A 22,511-nucleotide genomic window follows, 5' to 3' on the forward strand; every position below is an offset into this window, starting at 1 on the left:
AGGCCTTTGTCTTCTCAGGTGTGAATTCATGATAGTTGACGCCTACTCGCATATGACTTTTACCAACAAAAAGTGTCTTAGAAAATTTAAATCAATATATTGTTTTCTGTAAGTGAGTAAACAAGATGATTTTCACATCATTTAGAAAGAAAAAAAATTCTAGGCTACAAGCTCCAGTTCTCAAAAATCCCGGGAACCTATGTTCTGTATGTGTTTTATTGCCTTATTCAAGTGATTTAACATTTTTAGTTTTTCACTAACCACGCATAACATTTTTTTTTTCTCAAAAACACAATCATGTACATACATGCTGCTCACATATTATTATAGCCTAGTTTATGCTGATTACAGTGATATTAGACTTAAGCCATAAGATGTTTATAAGACACTGAAAAAAGCACAAATGTCAGGGCATGACAAAACTTCTCCAGGCCCCAAAAATACCCTTAGACTCCGGAAGGTTAATATTAGGTCCCTTTCTACAAAAGCACTTTTTGTAAATGATATGATCACCTATCTTAATCTAGATGTGCTCTGTTTGACAGAAACCTGGCTAAAACCTGATGATTACATTATTTTAAATAAGTCTACACCCCAAGATTACTGTTATAAACATGAGCCACGTCCAAAAGGTAAAGGGGGAGGTATTGCTTCAATTTATAACAATGTTTTCAGGATTTCTCAGAGGGCAGGCTTCAAGTATAACTCGTTTAAACTAATGGTGCTTCATATAACATTATCCAGAGAAACTAGTGTTAATGATAAATCCCCTGTGATGTTTGTACTGGCTACTGTATACAGGCCACCAGGGCACCATACAGACTTTATTAAAGAGTTTGCTGATTTTGTATCCGAGTTAGTGCTGGCTGCAGATAAAGTTTTAATTGTTGGTGATTTTAATATCCATGTTGATAATGAAAAGATGCATTGGGATCCGCATTTATAGACATTCTGAACTCTATTGGGGTTAGACAACACATCTCAGGACCTACTGTCGAAATCATACTCTAGATTTAATACTGTCACATGGAATTGATGTTAAAGGTGTTGAAATTTTGCAGCCAAGCAATGATATCTCAGATCATTATTTAGTTTTGTGCAAACTTCACATAGCTAAAACTGTAAATTCTACTTCCTGTTACAAGTATAGTTGAACCATCACTTCTACCACAAAAGACTGCTTTTTAAGTAATCTTCTTGATGTATCCCGATTCCTTCAGAACAACTTGATGATGTAACAGAAACGATGGACTCTTTCTTTTCTAGCATTTTAAATACAGTTGCTCCTTTACACTTAAGGAAGATTAACGAAAACAGTCTAACACCGTGGTATAATGAGCACACTTGCACCCTAAAGAGAGCAGCCCGGAAAATGGAGCACAGCTGGAGGAAAAGAAAACTAAACGTCCGCTGCGTTCTCAAAACTCTGGCAATTTGATAATGCCTAGAATATCAAAGTCAACTGCGGGCGGCAGATCCTTTTCCCATTTAGTGCCTAAACTCTGGAATAACCTTCCTAACATTGTTCGGGAGGCAGACACACTCTTGCAGTTTAAATCTAGATTAAAGACCCATCTCTTTAACCTGGCTTACACATAACACACTAATACACTTCTAATATCCAAATTCGTTAAAAAGGATTTTTAGGCTGCATTAATTAGGTAAACCGGAACCGGGAACACTTCCCATAACACCCGATGTACTTGCTACATCGTTAGAAGAATGGCATCTACACTAATAGTAGTCAGTTTCTCTCTTACTCCAAGATCACCGTAGCCACCAGATCCAGTCTGTATCCAGCCCAGATGGTGGATCAGCACCTAGGAGGGACCTCTACAGTCCTGAAAGACAGCGGAGACCAGGACAACTAGATGAGCCCCACATTCCCTGTAAAGACCTTGTCCCAGACGACCACCGGGACAAGACCACAGGAAACAGATGATTCTTCTGCACAATCTGACTTTGCTGCAGCCTGGAATTGAACTGCTGGTTTCGTCTGGTCAGAGGAGAACTGGCCCCCCAACTGAGCCTGGTTTCTCCCAAGGTTTTTTCTCCATTCTGTCACCGATGGAGTTTTGGTTTCTTGCCGCTGTCGCCTCTGGCTTGCTTAGTTGGGGACACTTCATTTACAGCGATATCATTGACTTGATTGCAAATGATTGCACAGATACCATTTAAACTGAACTGAGCTGCATGATGACATCACTGAATTCAATGATGAACTGCCTTTGTCATTTTGCATTATTGACACACTGTTTTCCTAATTAATGTTGTTCACAAGCCATTACAAAAAATGTTTCACACAAAACTCCATAAAAACAAAATCAACTAGACTTGACTAAAATGGGACAAATTAACAGGTGTTACAACCAACTACATTTTAGTCTCATCTTTTTTTGTCAACAATATTGCACGTTCATTTAGACTCAGTTACCATTTAACAACCTTATCATCTTGTTTTCTTCAGTGGGAAAAACTTTGTTGACGAACATTATTCGTCATAGGATTCGTTAACGAAATGAACACTAATGCTGCGTTCACACCAGACGCGAATAGAGCGTCTGGCACGAGTGATTTAAATGTTAAGTCAATGCAAAGACGCGAATAGACAACCTGCGGCGCGAATGACGTGGCACGAATTGAGCGTTTGAAAAATCTGAACTTTGGCGCAATTTCGCGCCGCGTTAACAAATCAGGGCTTACTCTAGTAGTGACGTGATTACGACGTAGCGAGCGGAGGGAAAATCCGAAATAACAATGGAGGACAAACTTATCGTCGCTGTATGCGCATACCCGGAGCTGTGTGATACTTCTTCATACTTTTACAGAAACAGGAATAAAAAGGATCTTGCTTGTATATATAACATTAATAGATTAACTGAATAAAGACCAAAGATTAGATTTAACCCAAACAAGTTATATTTTATCTTGAACCACTAAAGAGACATCAGAGCCAGCGGCACATGTCAGAAGGTCTGGCCAAGGTGAGACAGCTCTAGGCGGATACATGATCACTGAGCTCCCGCTGATTGTGTGGAGCTCGTCTCCGAAATCGGCGAAACACATTTTTAAATAGACGCCGTCTTTATAAATTAACCGCATATTTGAGTTTAAAACAACTACATTCTCGCCTGAAATACTTTTAAAACTACATTTCATGACACGATAACAGTAATATTTAGAAAATTATCCGAATAAAAATGGTGGTTGAAAATGCTGCGAACTCAACTGGCAGAAGCCCTCCCATAACACGAGTTTGCGTCAGTTGTAAAGTTAATTTCACACGCGAATGAAGCGTCTAAACTCAAAATGTTCAAGCGTCCAACTACGCGCAAATAGCGCGATTTATTCGCGCAAGTCACGTCTGGTGTGAACGCACAGTAACACTCCAACCCTAATCAAACACAAATAAACAAGCTAATTAGTGTTTTTAGGATTTCTAGGAAGATACAGGCATGTGAGTTTTTATCAGGGTTGGAACTAAACTTTGCAGGACAGTGGCTCTCCAGAACCAAAGCCTTAACATATAAACACTGATCAGTACACATATGGCAGTTTCTCAACCCTGGTCCTACACACTGTACATTTTAGATGTCTACCTAATCAAGCCCACCTGATTTAACTGATTAGCTAATTAGTACAGACACCTCAGAAACTCAAATGGGTCAGAAAAGAGAGAAAGAGTTGGAGGTACTAAAGGACTAGGATTGGGAAACACTGACAGAGCATAGGGTAGTAGTGTTTCCCAACCCTATTCACACACCATAAGTATGCAGTTCAGATGTTTCCTTTATCTGACCTATCAAGTCTTGTGCCGTGTCCAAAATCAAATACTTACCTACTATACAGCATTAGGGATTACCATATTTCCTCTTTTTCCCAGACACATCCTGGCCAGGATTTCTATACCGTCTAAAATATCAAGGTTTTGGCTTTTTTATGAGTACATATTAGGTGTGTTTGACTTAAGGCAGCACTGCACAGATCGATCGTTGAATCACATTAAAGTACAGCGAGAGCGATTCGAAAGCATGGAGAGCTGTCTGCTCTCTCACTTAACAAGAAAAATGAACTCAATCGTAAAACAATCAAACAAACAACACTGGGGCATTTATTGCTTTTTATATACAGTTAATGTGATGCTGGTCTTTGAAATACTTGCTTTTTGTATAAAGTTGTAATGCTAGCTTTTGAAACTTAAAAAAAATCCACATTTTCAAAACTTTTTGTGAATCTTCATTAGACAGTGATATAATTAGGGCCTTTCACACTGCAGGAACCTTTTCATAGTACCAGAACTAATTGTGGAACTACCCACTTTTTGCCGTTTTCGCACAGCCGGAACTGGGTGGGATTTTAGTACGGACTGCCTTTTTCGAGAAGCAAATTATCTCCTGCTCCGGAGCAGGGTCTAACCAGCACAACTGGTACTACCCTTGACGCAAGTAGACATTGATTGGCCAGACGTTTTCAAAAGCGCCCTTACCCACCATGATTTAAAACACTGTGTAAACATACTGTAAACATTGTGTCAACTTATTTAGCAAGTATAATGAACAGTGATAGATGGACAGACGTTGAAGTGCAGGCACTTGTAGCAAATGTAGCACTGCCAGTTGTCGTTGGATTTTTCACATATTTTACATTATTATAACACCTCTCTCCCCAGTCTAGCATGAACGACTGGAATAGTTCCTGTATCAAATGAAGCCCCGCTTTCTATAATACAGATGTGCTGTGATTGGTTAGCCGGGCCAGTGTGTGTTGTGATTGGATAGTTGTGCCAGTGTGTGTGCTGGGATTGGTTAGCTGGGCCAGTGTGTGCTGTGATTGGTTAGCTGGGCCAGTGTGTGTTGTGTTGCGGTCGTTAGCTGGGCCAGTGTGTGCTGTGATTGGTTAGCCGGGCCAGTGTGTGTTGTGATTGGTTAGCCGGGCCAGTGTGTGTTGTGATTGGTTAGCCGGGCCAGTGTGTGCTGTGATTGGTTAGCCGGGCCAGTGTGTGGTGTGGTTGGTTAGCCGGGCCAGTGTGTGTTGTGATTGGTTAGCTGGGACAGTCTGTGCTGTGATTGGTTAGCTGGGACAGTCTGTGCTGTGATTGGTTAGCTGGGACAGTCTGTGCTGTGATTGGTTAGCTGGGCCAGTGTGTGCTGTGATTGGTTAGCCGGGCCAGTCTGTGCTGTGATTGGTTAGCCGGGCCAGTGCGTGCTGTGATTGGTTAGCTGGGCCAGTGTGTTGTGATTGGTTAGCTGGGCCAGTGTGTGCTGTGATTGGCAGCACTCAGTGCCTGGTCAGGAAATGTCTTGCCCCTTATCATAGCTGCCTGCTGTGAGCTTCAGTGTAAATATTGTCAAAATCAAATCAATTTGAGCACAATTTAAACCCAGATGATTGTAACCACTGTAAGCTCGTCTCTCTTGGGAAAGCTAGTGTGTCTCTGACATAGTGATAACACTCATTACCTTCTCTAGTGCAGCTCAACCACGTCTCATCCCATTCGTCGATCTTTGTGATATCACAAATCTCAGAAAATATGAGTTGTAGTCCAAACAAGTTGTTCGTTGTAGTTTTTGAAAAGTGAATTCTGTTAAATAAAATATCTCCTTTTGAATTGGACTTTGAGCTTTATAACTTTGCAGATCTTTTTTTATGCTCAAACAGCAACATAACACAAAAAAAAAATAAAAAAGTGAAAAAAAAAAGCATAATAGCACCCCCTTTAAGCTCCAAGGTTAAACCTTCACTTCAAGGTACTTTTGTCTGCGTGTTCCAGATTAAGAACCTTATGCACCTACTTCAGGGCCTCATCTGCATCTTCCAGATTTTAGGACCCTTTTGTGTTCCACGAGATTAGCACCTATAGCTCTCCGTGCTCAAGGCTAGTTTCAGAGAAGCAAGTTTATCTTCGCATTAGATAACATTACTCTGACATAGCAACACCCAACTTACTCACTTGCATCTTATGCACTTTATTCCTTTGTCATTCATGGTATTCATTTAGTAGATGTTGATTACTCTTGTTTATCTTTTGTTAATAACATTTATTTTGCTAGACTTGAGTCTTCCTTGTGTTGATAATACAGTAAGAGACAATACAGGTTAACCTTAATCTCATTAATCCTAATTTAAGTGGATCCACGTTTTAGTATTTGTCACTTTTTCTATGCTCTTATTTTCCCTTATTACAGGGCTCTGTGGAATACTTGATTCTGATTGGTCAGTCTTGGACTGTTATCCCTCGATAACAACCGGTAAAAACTAATAGCTCATCCGGGTAACTGAAGTCGCCGCTATACTCTTGCTAAGAACATTTTCCATTCATGGAAGCTTTGTGTTTGGTTAGCTAATAATATATTAAAACTCAATTCAATATGATGTGTCGCTCTCTCATTTCATACAAGCCCAGCTGCCGCCATTTTGCGACGATTGTTTTGTATGCCGTAATGGATTATAAGATAACTAACAAACTGGTAAGATTTTAAAACATTTTATCACCTTAATTATTTAGGTGGTGAAATTGAATGCACCGTATCCCTTAAATGGCGGTCTAATTTGAACTTGCCAATTGTTAGTAACTGCTTTTGTCACGGAAGCTTTGCATTCAAATATTTTAACTCAAATCAATATTTTGTGTCTAATTATTTACTTATGTGGCAAGCAGCCATGTAATAAGAGGGATAATGTACATCCAGCAGGTTGTTATCACAGAATAACCCCCTTCAGAGTAATACAAGGCCCCTCCACTTCGGGGTTCTGATCACCCTGTCAGAGGTTATTCTGCGATTACAACCGGCAGGTGTACATTATTCCTTATTTAATATATTCCTGTCCTAGATTTATGGTTTTGAACGATGGCTGAAAACTTGTATAACAGGCACTTCTCATGTTTATTGCCATCTTATGATGAATCGCTTGTTGTTTTCCTCAACTGTAATTTGCTTTGGATAAAAGCATCTGCCACATGAACAGAAGTAATTGTGAATGAAAAATAAAGTTTGATAACACTAAGTTGATCAAAACTCTTTCTCTACAATGTGAATTCTCATGTGCCTGTTATTGCTTCCTTTTAGAGTGAAACGGTTTCTACAGTTCTCTTAGACAAAACACATTGTCCAGTTTGGCTACGTTTACACTTGGCATTAACATGCGATCATCGTGATCTGATCAAGCAGATCCGCTCATCAGTCAATCAGGACATGGTGTGTTTACACTTGGCAACATTAAGTGACTTCTCTATCTGGATAACCGATCAGATCCCTCTTTCCCGTGCAATGAGTCTTACACCGTGACAAAATACTATCATCAGTGATGCGGTCTACACTGGATGTGGCGCGACACGACAAATCCCAGACAGTAAACTGCTGTCTCAATCTGTTTATGAGGTACTGACACAAAGAACAAATGATTTGCAACAGTTCAGTGTGGAGAGCCTCATGCTGTTGCAGCGCAGCACAACAACCGTCACGTCCGGGGTGGACACGGAGTTAAGTGTAGGAGTCTCACTAGCGCTCCACGGCCTGGTATCCTCCATCTTTCTTCTGACAGTTCGGGAGAGGGGGCGGGGATTTGCATGACGTCGATTGGCGAATGCAGACTCGATGGCTGGATTGAGTTTACATTACTCTGAGATCTGATCACAATGCGTCCTCAACTACTTCTGGACCAGGATGCACTGATCAGATGACATTACGATCAGAAGCTCATTTACACTTGTCTTTTCAATGTGCATGTGGACAACTTCCAGATACAGGTCACATGTTAATGACGTGTAAATGCCGCCTTTGATTTCTCATATGGACTTTAAGATTTTAAAGCTGATTGAAACTGTCTCTCAGGTGTGAGTTCTCATGCCTGACAAGGTGTGCTTTTTGATTAAAACCATTTCCACACTGCTGGCAGGTGAAAGGCTTCTCTCCAGTGTGAGTTCTCATGTGTGTGATAAGGTGTGCTTTTTGATTAAAACCATTTCCACACTGTTGGCATGTGTAAGGCTTCTCTCCGGTGTGAGTTCTCATGTGCCTGTCAAGGTTTATTTTTTGAGTGAAACTCTTTCCACACCATTGGCAGGTGAAAGGGTTTTCTCCAGTGTGAGTTCTCATGTGGATTTTAAGGTTTCCATATAGATTGAAACTGTTTCCACACTGTTGGCAGGTGTAAGGTTTCTCTCCAGTGTGAGTTCTCATGTGTCCGTTAAGGTTTAATTTTTGAGTGAAACTCTTTCCACACTGTTGGCAGGTGTAAGGCTTCTCTCCAGTGTGAACTCTCATGTGGACTTTAAGGGTTCCACATAGACTGAAACTGTTTCCACACTGTTTGCACGTGTAAGGCTTCTCTCCAGTGTGAGTTCTCATGTGTCTGATAAGGCCTTCTTTTAGTTTAAAACTTTTCTCACACTGTTGACAGGTAAAATGCTTCTTTTTGCAGCTTCTTGTCTTTTCAGCCTGTGAGCAAGTAAATGGTTTTTCTTCAGTTATGAACTTGTGTTGTTTCTCAAGCTTATATTTCTCATCCATTTCGTTCAGAGCTTCACTCTCCTCTTTCACTGTCATCAGACCTAAGGTGAAACAAGACAAATAAATTGAACACATGACCTGCTTTTGGCATCTACTCATGGTTAGATTTCTCTTCTAGTGATATTAGATCAATCGAGTAGTCATATATCTTCTAAGTATTAATTTTCAGGATTCTATCACTTTGATAAAGCTTTTTCATAACAGTGTTGAAAAGTATTTGAGTAAATGTAATTATTTACTGTACTTAAGTATCTTTTTGGTTGATTGTAGTTTTACTGAGTATCAATGATAATAGCAACTTTTTTTACTTTCCACTTGACTACATTTCTGAATAAGTACATGTACTCTTTACACCAATGCATTTGTGATGAGTAATGCAATTACTTGATGTATTTTGCATGGCACCTAACTTTTTCTGCAGCAGTTTATTTGTGCAGGTCTAATGAAGTTCTTCCTGCCTGCATGTGGTTGGTGAGTCTGTTCAGTTGCCATATCAATGGGCAGCAGAAAGAGTATATAATTGACTAGAAGGAATTGTGTCTCCAGTCACCGCCCCCTTTTTTTTTCCTGCGTCATATTTGGTCGCCAACAAAATGTTGGCTAGGTTGTTGCTGGAGGACTGTACCCTAATGTTAGTTTATTTTCAGAGAGGCATGTTGGATGAAATCATGTGGCTGGCATTTTGTTAAGGTTGCCCCTCTACAGGTAAGTAAGAGTCGTTCTGCTTATTGAAGGTGGCATTCGCTCGTGTCATAAAGGTATCTCTGTGTTTGTTTGTTTTAGTAATATATATGTAATTGCTGTGTTTAGTGATTGATCTTTCTCTCTCCCTGTTTTTGTAGAATCTTTTTATCTTTAATAAAATTTATATGTGACCCTGGACTACAAAACCAGCCTTAAATCGCTGAGATATATTTGTAGCAATAGCCAAAAATACGTTTGTATGGGTCAAAATTATTGATTTTTCTTTTATGCCAAAAGTCATTAGGATATTAAGTAAAGATCATGTTCCATTAGGATATTTTGTAAATTTTCTACTGTAAATATATTAAAATTTTATTTTTGATTAGTAATATGCATTGCTAAGAACTTTATTTTGACAACTTCAAAGGCGATTTTCTCAATATTTAGATTTTTTTGCACTTTAGATTCCAGATTTTCAAATAGTTGTATCTCTCCCAAATATTGTCCTATCCTAACAAACCATACATCAATGGAAATATTATTTATTCAGGTTTTAGATGATGTATAAATCTTAATTTTGAGAAATTGACCCTTATGTTTGGTTTTGTGGTCCAGGGTCACACATTTCCTATATATATGTCTACTGCTGATTCAACGTGAACTAAACTCTGTTGCCTTATATGAAATCCATTTAATAAAGTTTCTGTAGTCGTGTTCAAACATTTGATCAAACTTTGATAAGTGACTTTTAAACAACTGAGAAGAGAGTGATGGATTGTTAGGTTCTTCGAAGCTCATCCTGGAGTTGCCGTCATAGCTACTGGTCCGTTAGCTTAAACCTGCTTGGAAGCAGCTTATTTCATGTAATCAGGATTAGACTGCAACTTTTAAAGCAGAAATCATACTTGTAGTGTGTCCGAGCCACTGGCCCTTTTTTTTTTTTTTTTACAAGAATACTTCTGAACCAGGGACAATATAATTTAAAGCAATAATAATTTAAACGTTCATTTGCAAAATAGTAATATGTATAGAGTATATAACATTAGACACTTCTACTCAATGAGATTTATTTGTGAAGGAATAATTATCTTATATTTTTAATGGAGTGTCTTATCCATGATGTACAGTTAATCTGAGCTGTGCATTAATCTGAACGATGACTGCTGTTATGCAAGAGGCTTGAAGCAGCACATGAGATGCACTTTTTGCTTCGAAAAAAAAAGAGTTCTTGACTTAAGAAACTGTAATCAATGCTGTCACTGCCAACTGATCAACACTGCCTTCAGAGCTGGTGACAGAGCCCTATACAGCACTGCCAGAGCAAACCAGAAGAGAGGCATCAGAGGGGCTAAAGCAGCCTACAAAAGGAGAATTGAGGACCACTTCACTAACAATAACCCACAGCTGGTGTGGCAGGGCATCCAGCAAATCACCAGTTACAAACCCAGCAACCGCATGACTTTCAATGGCGATGCTGCCTTGGCAGAGGAACTCAACTGTTTCTTTGCCCACTATGAGGTTGGAAGCAACAGAGACTGTCAAAACACTTCCACCAATCTCCAACAGCCATACCCTCACTTTGCAGGAGCATGATGTGAGGCGTGTGCTCAGAGCAGTAAACCCAAGGAAAGCTGCCGGCCCTGATGGTGTTACAGGAATGGTGTTAAAGGTATGTGCAGTCCAGCTCTCTGGGGTGTTTACAAAGAGCTTCAACCTGTCTCTGTCTAAATCCATCGTCCCATTCTGCCTGAAGTCTGCCACAATCATCCCACTGTCAAAAAAGACTGCCATAACCTGCCTCACCGACTACCATCCAGTCGCACTCACTCCAGTCATCACTAAGTGCTTTGAGAGGCTGGTCCTACAGTATATCAAAGCCAGTCTTCCACCCACCTTTGATCCATACCAGTTTGTCTACAGAGCAAACAGGTCTACAGAAGATGCTATCTCCACTGCTCTTCACTCAGCTCTGACCCACCTTGAACACCAAGGGAGCTATGTGAGGATGCTCTTTATAGACTTCAGCTCTGCCTGTAACACTGTCATCCTGGGCAGACTGATCTCTAAACTAGCTGACTTAGGCCTTTCCCCAACCCATATGTCACTGGATCAAGGACTTTCTTACTAACCGCCCCCACCTCTCCTCCACCCTCACACTCAGCACTGGCGCCCCACAGGGCTGTGTGCTGAGCCCCCTTCTCTACATCCTCTACACCAGGGATATTCGGTCCTGGAGGGCCACTGTCCTGCAGAGTTTAGCTCCAACCCTAATTAAACACACCTGAACAAGGCAATCAGTGTTTTCGGGATTACTAGATAGATACAGGCAGGTGAGTTTTTATGAGGGCTGAAGCTAAACTCTGCAGGATAGTGGCCCTCCAGGACCGGAGTTTCCTATCCCTGCTCTACTCACACGACTATGCTCCCACTTACCCCACCAACACCATTAAGTTTGCGGATGACACAACCGTGGTTGGACTTATCTCAGGGGATGATGAGACTTCCTACAGGAACGAAGTCCAAAGACTGACAGAGTAGTGTTCAGAGAACAGTCTCATACTGAACTCTTTAAAAACAAAAGAACTTCTGTAAAAGCAGTAAAAAAAAAAAAAACCTTCTGTAAGAGCAGTACAGCCCCCACACCACTAAACATCAATGGGGACTGTGTGGAAAGGGTCCCTGTTTTCAAGTTCCTGGGTACACACATCTCTTCAGATCTCTCATGGACTACCAACACCACCACAGCGGTTAAGAAGGCACAGCAGAGACTCCACTTCTTCAGAATCCTCAAGCAGAACCACCTGCAAGAGAAACTGCTGGTGTCCTTCTATCACCACTCCATCGAGAGTGTGCTGACGTGCTGCATCTCTGTGTGGTATGCCAGCTGCTCAGCAGCAGACAGGAGACCTCTTCAGAGAATCATCAGGACAGCCCAGAAGATCATCGGCTGCCCGCTGCCCTCTCTGGAGGTCTTATTCAGCTTTTGCTGCCTCAGTAGAGCAGCCAACATACTTAAAGACCCATCCTACCCTGGACATTATCTGTTTGACCGGCTACAGTCTGGTAGACGTTTCAGGTCTGTCACATCACGGACAAACAGACTCAAAAACAGCTTCTACCCCAGAGCCATTGGTGAACTGAACACTGCCAAACAATCTACATAGACTCTGTGTCTTTCTTGATCACAATACCACTGAACATTGCATAGATGCAAATAGTTTTTTTTTCAACTGTTCCTCGTTGGTTTACATTTCAACTGTACTTCTGCACTACTGTTTTTACATTTCAACTGCACTATTGATTGCACAACTCGTTTACATTTCCACTGCACTACTTGTACATAGGGTCACCGCAACCCAGACCTCAGCTTCTATGCCATTGCATCATATTGTATCTTTTTATCACATTGTCCTATTGTTTTATATATTTATTTTTATAAGATCCTGCACCTTTTAAATTAATACTGTTACAATACTTTTGGTTAGAGAGTTTGACTCCTAACCCTAAGGTTGTGGGTTCGAGTCTCGGGCCGGCAATACCACGACTGAGGTGCCCTTGAGCAAGGCACTGAACCCCCAACTGCTCCCCAGACTCCGCAGCATAAATGATACCCACTGCTCCGGGTGTGTGTTCACTGCTGTGTGTGTTCACTTTGGATGGGTTAAATGCAGAGCACGAATTCTGAGTATGGGTCACCATACTTGGCTGTATGCAGGGTTTTTCCTACATTGAAATTTTTTTGGCGGCCACCAAAACGATTTTTTGTCCCGCCAAAGCCTTTTTTGATGTGTAATTGTGTTTTGTGAGTGAAGCAGGCTACAGACGGAGTGACAGAGAGAACGAGCACAGCGCCCCTCCCCCGCGCGCGCACTCTCCGTCTTCAGTTCTGTCTTTGCTCTCTCCCTCGCATCAAAATCAAACTATCCTAAAGCTCGGAAGACTGAATCCATGTTTCACGTGGTGCATTCGGAGAATATTTTTGCTGAATTACCGCTGGGTGTGAATTGCAGTCAAAAAAAAGTTGCCTTATCTTCTCTTACAACTTGTGACAAGCATTCCACACATGCAACTGATAAACATTTAAATAAATGCAAAAAAAAAAAAAAAAAAAAATCCAGTTATGAAGTGTTTTGTGTGTGTGTTGACAAATCTTTCGCGATGTCCTAACAGCCAGGATTCCCACACAACACGTCCGCTAAAGTCCGAATCGCGAACTAATGACTCCTTTGAGCCGATTCATTATAATGAATGGTTAAAGCAGTTGGTCTGCCCCTCAGTGTCTGAATCGGTGTATAACAAATTATGGAAGCATATGGGAACATACACATCTGAAATGAGAAAGTAAGTGTGCTTACCCCATTTAGCAAGAGTGTTTAGTAAAATCTAGCCTTAATAATACCAGTATGTATAGGCCTATGACAATGTGTAGTAAATTAGCTATAAAATCATTTAGTTTAAAGTTAGACTGGAGTGAGATGAAACTAGATCAGAGCACAAAGCAAGCTGTTGCCAGCTAGCTGCTAATATTATTAAATTTTATATGGTGAATTATATATTGCATAATTTGCAAATAGATAAATTGTGATACCTTTGACATTTCAAATATACTTTGGTATCGATGATGTTTACATGTAAAATAAGTTGTAATCGCTTTCTTTTATTATCTAGCCTGACAGTGATCGTTTTTTTCATGAATAATAGGATAAGAAAAAAAAAAAAAAAAAAAATCACAAACCGTTTCTTTGTATTTATTTTAAATTTAACATTTATTTTCAATATTGGGCTTGTGGATCATGTGGGTACTAGGGTACTCTTTGCTGTGTGTGGATGACCATGTCGGTCAGCCACCACCGAAGACCAGTTTTGACCCAGGAAAAACCCTGGCTGTATGTCACTTCACTTCTTCTTTTGCATTAACAATAAATTAATCTAATCTAATCACATGACAAATCTGCTACACAGGCAAAATGAAATGAATTAATTTCCCACTACAACACTGAAACAAAAATATAAGGACTGTAAAATTACTAGAAAATAATGGGAAAAATTGGGAATCATGTTATTATTATTATTATTTTTTTAAGTACACAATTCATTAACATACAGTGGGGCTCGAAAGTTTGGGCACCCCTTGCAGAATCAGTGAAAATGTGAATAATTTTCAAAAAATAAGAGAGATCATACTAAATGCATGTTATTTTTTATTTAGTTCTGTCCTGAGTAAGATATTGTACATAAAAGATGTTTCCATTTAGTCCACAAGACCAAAAAAAAAAAAAAAAAAAAAAAATGCTGAAATTATTAAAATAACCCCATTCAAAAGTTTGTGAACCCTTGGTTCTTAATACTGTGTGTGGTTACCTGATGATCCACGACTGTCTTTCTGTTTTGTGATGGTTGTGCATGAGTCCCTTTTTTTGTTCTGAACAGTTGAACTGAGAACTGTTCTTCAGAAAAATCTTTAAGGTCCTGCAGATTCTTCAGTTTTCCAGCATCTTTGCATATTTGAACCCTTTCCAGCAGTGACTGTATGATTTTGAGATACATCTTTTCACACTGAGAGCAATTGAGGCACTTAAACACAACTATTAAAAAAGGTTCAAACATTCACTGATGCGCCAGAAGGAAACAAAATGCATTAAGAGCTGGGGGGTGAAAACTTTTGGAATTTGAAGATCAAGGTAAATTGTACTTAATTTGTGTTTCGGGAAACATACAAGTATCTTCTATTGCTTACGAAGGGCAGAACAAAAAAAAAAAATACATATACTTCAACAAAAAAAAAAAATAACAATCATAATATTATTCAAAATTATTTGTTTAGTTTTTTTAAAATAAAATAATAATGTGTGATAATATTATTAAAAAAAAAACAAATACAAAAAACCCAAATTAAACCTATATGCTTAGTATTAAATACAAATACAATTATTTTAAAGTAAACTTAAAAATAAAACGCTAATATTTACTACTACTTTCTTTGTTTGCCTCTTTAAAAAGAATCGCTTTATGTATTCCCCAATTGTAAGTCGCTTTGGATAAAAGCGTCTAAAAATAAATAATAAAAGCATTTTCATCATTTTCAAACTTAAAATCAGTAGGCTTTTATTTTGGCGGGTTGCCGGCAAGTAAGTATATGCGCGTCCGGATTTAGCGCCGCTGCTGATTAAAGAGCGTCAGTGAATGAATGTCACAGTTTTGCATTGTGCTTTGTAAAACGGCATGGGATAGCCTAGATTCATGCTTTCAGTTTGAAAAGAAATCTTATATATTACAGTTTGTCTATCTAAGATGGTAATTGTGTATTAACAGCTGTCAACCATGTCAGTACGCAAATGCACTCTCAGAACTTATTTATATAGCACATTTTTTATTTTGGTCGCTCATGCGGACCTGCGGACCACTTATGTGCACCCCTGCCTATAACATTTAGTCCATCCATCTCATAGTAGCCTACCAAAAAAATTTAACAGTAGAAGTGAAATCTTATTGTAGTCTTCAAATCTGGGTACTGTCTTACGTTTTAAAATCACTTACAGAGGAAGTTTGTTCACATCATGCTAACATGATTGCCGCTGTAAGCTTTTCATTTTCTTTTGTTTTCACTCGAGATCTTTACAACACACATTACATTACGTATTTCATGGCACACTCGTTTTACGTGTTTTTGGCGCCACCTATTGTTTTGGTTATCACTGACATGTCAAAGTATAGACCCTGACTATAAGACGACCGCATTTTTTCAGATGTATTCCCGAGAAAAAAAACATCGTCTTATATTCGGGTCAATACGGTACTTTTTCCCCCCCCCCCCGGTACTTTTTTCCTCTCTCTAAAAAAACACAATTAGTTTACACGCGTAGCATTTTTAACCATGCAGCAAACCTTTTTTTAATATTTTGATAAATGACTGAAAATAAATAAATGACTTTTTAAACTGATTGTATTAATCGGTCGGTTAACGGTCAACCAGTTATTAACAACAGTTAAATCTTCTGAGCTCATTGTAAATGAGTGAGTGCAGCTTTGAGAAAGAAAACCAACCTGTTTGTTCCTCAGTTTCTTCTTGTTTGACTCTTAATACTTCTTCAATCTTCAGCTCTTCAGTCTCCACTTTGATAAATGCCATCTTTATAAAAGTGTGTCACGTGCTTCAGCAGGAGTTTCTCTGTGTGTTTGGACACGCTGTAAAGTTTAAGATGAGAGAAAATAAACCCAAACTACATCTGTTTCAGTAACCAGTGCACTGATAAGAGAGTCAAAGAGTGATAGAGAACTGGTCTTAGGTGACCTGACTAGTGGTGGCTCGTCAGGGGAGGTACAGCTCCCCAAAATTTTGAGGTGAAAATGGGAGGACTATTTAATGTTAATAAAATTCACAATTAATTTCAGTTCATCCTCAGAATGTGTATTTTGTATGTAAACATAACATGTAACTGAAGTTGGAAAGCGCCGCTTTTCTATAAAAAAAATTAGCCAATCAGCATCGAGTGTTCACTTTCAGCGCTGATGAGTGTTGAGAAAAGAAACCTCGTAGAGGAGGCTAGCCTCCCTTCTGATATCAGCCAATCATCACAGAGACATGAATTATAAATTAAATAAATAAATTAAATTATGAATGATATGATATTACGTGAATTATGTGATATTAGTTTGAACGTCTCGCGCTGATGAGCAGCGATATTGAATATTTGATGGCCAACAGAATACCAAGCTGTCATTCAAACAGTATTTATACAAATTAAAAATTGTACTTGGTATGTTGGTTTTCTGGTTTGTGCTGTGTGTTGGTATGTGTGTATGTGTGGAAAGAGTTTATTTTGTTGGGGCACTATATTATATTGATAAAGATTTAAATGGAAAATTAAAAAAAAGCCTATAGGAATTTCTTCATTTAATTGTAATGGTTTAGCAAATATCTCTAAAAGGAATGAAATTTTTATTTGGTTAAATGATAAAAGCGACATTCAGATTGTTTGTATGCAGGAAACGCATTCTAATTCAGGAAATGAGTTAAAATGGAGATCTGAATGGGGAGGGGACATATACTTTAGTCTAGCAAGCAGTAGGGGTGTTATGATTTTGTTTAAAAATAAGGTAGATTATACACTGCACTCCGTATTTACAGATAAGGAGGGTAGATGGATTGTAATAGATATAATGATCAATAACTTGCATATTATTTTATTAAATATTTACACTCCTAATGAGGACAGTCCGTTATTTTTCGGTGAAATTAACACATATCTAAACTCATTACAATCTAATCAAATTATAATAACTGGGGATTTTAATACAGTTTTAGATACAAATAAGGATCGTAGTGGTCTGCATAAATTTAATAATCATCCCCATGCACTTAGGGAAATTCAAGAAATGGCTGCATCATTAGATCTGGTTGATATCTGGCGTTTGCTAAATAAAGATACTACGAGGTATACATGGCGTAGAGGAAAACAGGCCAGTAGAATTGATTATTTTCTTATTTCTTTCTCATTGGTTCCTAAAGTATTAAACTGTTATATTGGTGACTGTTTGAGATCTGATCATAGTCTGGTTACATTGCTGATTGACAATCGGCAATGTTCCAGAGGACGGGGTTACTGGAAATTCAATGTATCGTTTCTAAGGAGATTTATCAAAGAATTTTTTGAAGATAATGAAAACTCCTCTAGTCCACATAATGTTTGGGAAGCCTTTAAATGTTCTTTTAGAGGACATGCGATTAAGATTGGATCAATTAAGAAAAAAAGAAACCTAAAACAGGAACAAGAACTTCTTGATGAAATAAATGAGCTACAAAAATTATTAGATAGAAGTTACGCTACTGAAACAGAAATATAAATTAAAAGAAAACAAGATAAATTGGAGAGTCTTTATCATGAACGGGTAAACGGAGTTATGGTTAGGTCACACGCTGCTTGGATGGAGAAGGGAGAGAAGTGTACGGCGCACTTTTTACGGTTAAATCAAAGAAATTCCGTTAAAAAGAATATCATAAGTTTATACAGAAATGATGTCTTAGTCACAAATCCACAAGAAATATTGCAGGAAGAATGTGAATATTTTAAAACTCTATATTCTAACGATGCAATATTGGAGTACCTAAATGGTGTGACTGAGCAAAATTTCCCTTTGAATAATGTCTCTGTGCTTTCTACTTCGCAGCAATTAAGCTGTAAAGGCGAAATAACAGAGCAGGAGTTATTGGAGGCAATTAATTCATTTTCATCTGGTAAATCTCCTGGTATCGATGGAATTCCTATCAAGATGTATACGATTTTTTTTACAAAAATTAAAAAACCCTTATTAGAATCTTTCAACTTTTCATTTAAACAAGGTATTTTATCTAATTCACAAAGAGAGGGAGTTATCTCAATACTCTTAAAACAAAATCCTGATGGGAAATATAAAGATCCAAAATGGGTTTTAAAAATTGGCGTCCATTGACCCCTGCTCTGTTGTGATACTCGTATTTTATCTAAATGTATTGCTTTAAGAATAAAAAATATAATTGGAGATGTTATAAACAACAATCAAGCAGGTTTTATTAAGGGGAGATTTATAGGAGATAACTTGAGACAAATACTGGACACTATACATTTTTATGAGAACCATCAGGAGCCAGGATTATTGTTTATTGCTGATTTCGAAAAGGCGTTTGATAAAATTCAATGGAAGTTCATAAAACAATGTCTTAGCTTTTTTAATTTTGGGAAAAACTTAATACAGTGGTTTGAAACTCTTTATAATCATCCAGTTAGTCGAGTGATTAATAACGGTCATATATCAGACACATTTTTATTAACGCAAGGAGTCCGTCAAGGGTGTCCTTTGTCACCATATCTCTTTATTTTATGTATTGAAATTCTGGCTATTAAAATTAGGAACAATCCAGATATATCAGGTCTATTTCCAAACGGTAAAGAGATTAAGCTAACAATGTATCCTGATGATGCAATCTTTTTTATAAAACCAACACAATCCACTTTGGAAGGACTAATAAGGGAATTAAATACTTTTTCAAAAAATTCTGGTTTGAAACCTAATTTTGCGAAATGTAACATTCTGAGAATTGGGACATTAAAAGACACAAATTTTATTTTAAACAGTTCCGTTCCTGTTAAATGGATTAATGGAGACGTTAATTTACTAGGGATTCATCTACCTGACAACTTTAAAGAAATTGTTAAATTCAATTATGAGAGAAGGATGGAAAAGGCAGATAGAATTTTACAACCTTGGAGGGGGAACACTCTGACAATTCAAGGAAAAGTAACTTTGATTAATACATTAGTAATTCCACAATTTACCCACTTACTAATGCTTCTTCCTTCACCTAGTATAAAATGTTCAAATTTATATGGAACAATAAACAAGATAAAATTAAAAGGCAGTATTTATATAATTCTTATGATAACGGTGGATTGAATTTGAAAAATCTTCTAATGATGGATTGTTCCTTGAAAGCCTCCTGGGTTGCTAAAATTTATCACAACAAACAATGGATCACAAGCCAGAGATTATATTCAGCCTTTTTTTCCTTTTTCTCCGAATAATATATTTCATTTTTACCAATTAAAAGTAATACATATAGATAAAATATTTCAAAATAGTTTAAAAGAGTTATCACCATTCTTCAAGGATGCACTGAAAGCTTGGTTGAATTTCCAGTACCACCCTCCAGATACAATTCAAGACATTCAGACACAGTTGCTATGGATGAATTCAAACATTACGGTTGGAGACAAGCCATTGTTGTGGGAGGAATGTGTCAAAAATGGGTTAATTTTTGTCAATGACCTTTTAGATTTACTTGGAGATTTTATTTCTTATGAAAACTTGAGAAATGTTTGTAGCATTTCTCTCAATCAGTTACAATTCAACCAGCTGATTTCTGCAATTCGTAAAACTTGGAAAATGAAACTGCAAAATGAAAAGAAGAATAAATTAATGGTTTGTCTCCCACCAATAAGATGCCTTAAATGGTTGTCTGGTGTAAAGATAAATAAAATTATATATATTTGGAATTTAAATATTACAGGCACTGCACTTTTTCCACACAGAACATGCCTGTTTTGGGAAGATGAATTTAATGACCCAATTTTATGGAAAGATTACTTTAGAACAATTTATAGAACTACAATCGATTCATATTCCAGAATATTTCAACTTAAAACGTTTTATAAAATTATTGCTACAAAAAAAATCTCGGCTTAAATGGCAGATAGAACAGGATCCCTATTGCAGGTTCTGTGGGGATGAGGAGGAGGACCTGATGCATTTGTTTTATTTTTGGCTAAGTTTTGGGTCAGTATACAGTTATGGTTAAGGTCTATGGATATTGTTTTGCAAATTACACCTCAGAACATTTTGTTATGTGTCTTTGAGGGAAAATGCATACACTTTTTGAATATGATTATATTGATGGGTAAAATTTTTATTTTTAAAGCTAAAACTTTATCAAACTTATGTATAAAACACTTTAAGAATAGAGTGTTTTATCAGTATATGCTAGAAACAATTATTGCAACAAATAATAACAGAATAACTGAGCATGAAAATAAATGGAATGTCTGCTTATTTGAGTTAGAGATATAAATATTAGGTGTACATAAAAGGTGCGCCATGTGTTATGGCATAAATGTTTTGCCAATTCTATTGTGTTTTTTGTTTATTGATTTTTTGATTAGTAGTATTGATTTATTTTATTGTTCATTTTCTTATGTTATTAACTTTGTTTGCTTTGTGCTTCGTTTTACTTTGCTTTCTTGTCATAACACTGTGTGGATGATTGTGGTTGTGGTATGAATGCATGGTGGGGTGGGTGGGGGGTTTGTAGCTTGTCTTGTTATTTTGTTCTGTAATAAAAAAAATGTAAAAAATAAATACATAAATAAATAAAGGAGAACACGTCTATGCTGGATATAGGCTACAGCAGTCGCTTGATTAAACAGCACTACAGACAGCTCTGTTTTAACACAGACTTTAAGAAGGGATGGATGTTTGATTCAAGTGATAGGACAAATAAGTGAAATTATATTATCCTGCTGTATGTGTGTTGTATTCTTTACGTTTTCTGACTAAAAGCAACCAAAAAGCCATTTTAAAATGGTTAAGCAAATAATAATAATCGGCAGGGATTCCAGACCAATACAATTAGTGTGCCTCCTCTATTTTAAAACCCACGAGCCGCCACTGCACCAAACGAATAACCCTACATTATTAACGAGTTCTTATTCAAACATCTGTAGTTTACATTTAATAGATGACACTTTCATGAAAGCATCGGGAGCTGGTTTGTTAAAGGAGTCATTATTAAGTTTGTTTGTTGTTCTCGTCTCATTTTGAACCGGAAGTGTCGTCAGAGTGAATCAGTGAATCATTTTGCGCAGCTATCGGCTCAACTGACTCGTTTCAGAAAGCTATGTTTCTCATCACTACTCGCCTGTGATTCTTGTTCATGATGAACGAAATCACGAGATTGGAGCGAAATGAGACGCTTCTTTTCTGTTACTCGAGAACAAAGCGCTGTACTCGAACAAAATAACGTTCATTACTGTTAGTTAGCTATTACAATGTTACCTTCGACAACCACTGAGCCATTTTACATCACTTTAAAAACACACGAAACAGTCCGTACTGTCTGCATTGACTTAAACACTTTAAACTCTTAAAACACTCACCTTTCTTCAGCTGAACCACAACAGACGCCGGAGCGGCCTTATGACGCCACACCGCCGTTCCAAAATAAAAGTCCCGTTCACGAGCTAAAACCACCGTGTGATAAAATAGATGGCGGAGGAATTAATATTTGAATTCTTGGTTAGACACATATTTAAATACATGTTCAATGATGTGCTGAAAACATACTAGTATATACATAAGTAAATTACTGTGTGTGTGTGCAATATTATGTACTTTACAAGTCACAGTTTTCCACAAATATCTTTTTTATTAGTTGATTAATGTGTTAGTTTTACATTTGAAAACAATATGTTATATTCTATAAATTTAGCTTCAAATGTTTTTATGCATTCAACAAAAGCACAATGAATATTGTTAAATAACCATTAAGTCTGATGTGTTTATCACCTCCCTGCCATAAACACAAATGCCTAATGCTGCTCTGATCTTTACGCTGCCAAGTATGTTAAACATAATATGATCAATAACCAAATTCCAATTAAAACATTTAGTTACAAGTGGTTAACAAAAAGTATGAGCCAATGTGAACCACAATGAAACTGACCCACGTCCAGCAAGACCAGACACGAGGCTATAATTCATAACAAAGGTCTCAAATCTCGTGAGGAA

The 22,511-nt window shown here is 37.7% G+C and overlaps 1 protein-coding gene across 2 annotated transcripts; it reads right to left on the bottom strand.

Annotated features, from left to right (window-relative positions):
* Positions 1-5,689: 5,689 nt before the first annotated feature.
* Positions 5,690-22,010, bottom strand: LOC109103268 (gastrula zinc finger protein XlCGF7.1-like). 2 transcript variants are annotated; one of them, XM_042732077.1, is made up of 3 exons: positions 21,881-22,010; positions 16,239-16,379; positions 5,690-8,551 (listed from the first exon to the last, which is right to left on the bottom strand). In XM_042732077.1, exons 2-3 carry the CDS (start codon positions 16,321-16,323, stop codon positions 7,806-7,808), a joined length of 831 nt encoding a protein of 276 aa, XP_042588011.1. In that variant the 5' UTR covers positions 16,324-16,379; positions 21,881-22,010; the 3' UTR covers positions 5,690-7,805. The 2 variants fall into 2 exon arrangements, with proteins under 2 accessions (XP_042588011.1, XP_042588017.1); XM_042732083.1 differs by lacking the exon at positions 21,881-22,010 and having other exon boundaries at positions 16,239-17,813.
* Positions 22,011-22,511: the final 501 nt, after the last annotated feature.

This window comes from Cyprinus carpio, chromosome A3 (assembly GCF_018340385.1).
Source record: "Cyprinus carpio isolate SPL01 chromosome A3, ASM1834038v1, whole genome shotgun sequence".
NCBI classification, from domain to species: Eukaryota; Metazoa; Chordata; class Actinopteri; order Cypriniformes; family Cyprinidae; genus Cyprinus; species Cyprinus carpio.

Excerpts from the sequence above, each read along its gene's own strand:
- LOC109103268 (XM_042732077.1), bottom strand. The coding sequence starts at position 16,323 with ATGGCATTTATCAAAGTGGAGACTGAAGAGCTGAAGATTGAAGAAGTA. Across the intron at positions 8,552-16,238 it reads AGAAACTGAGGAACAAACAG|GTCTGATGACAGTGAAAGAG; the intron begins GTTGGTTTTCTT and ends GTTTCACCTTAG.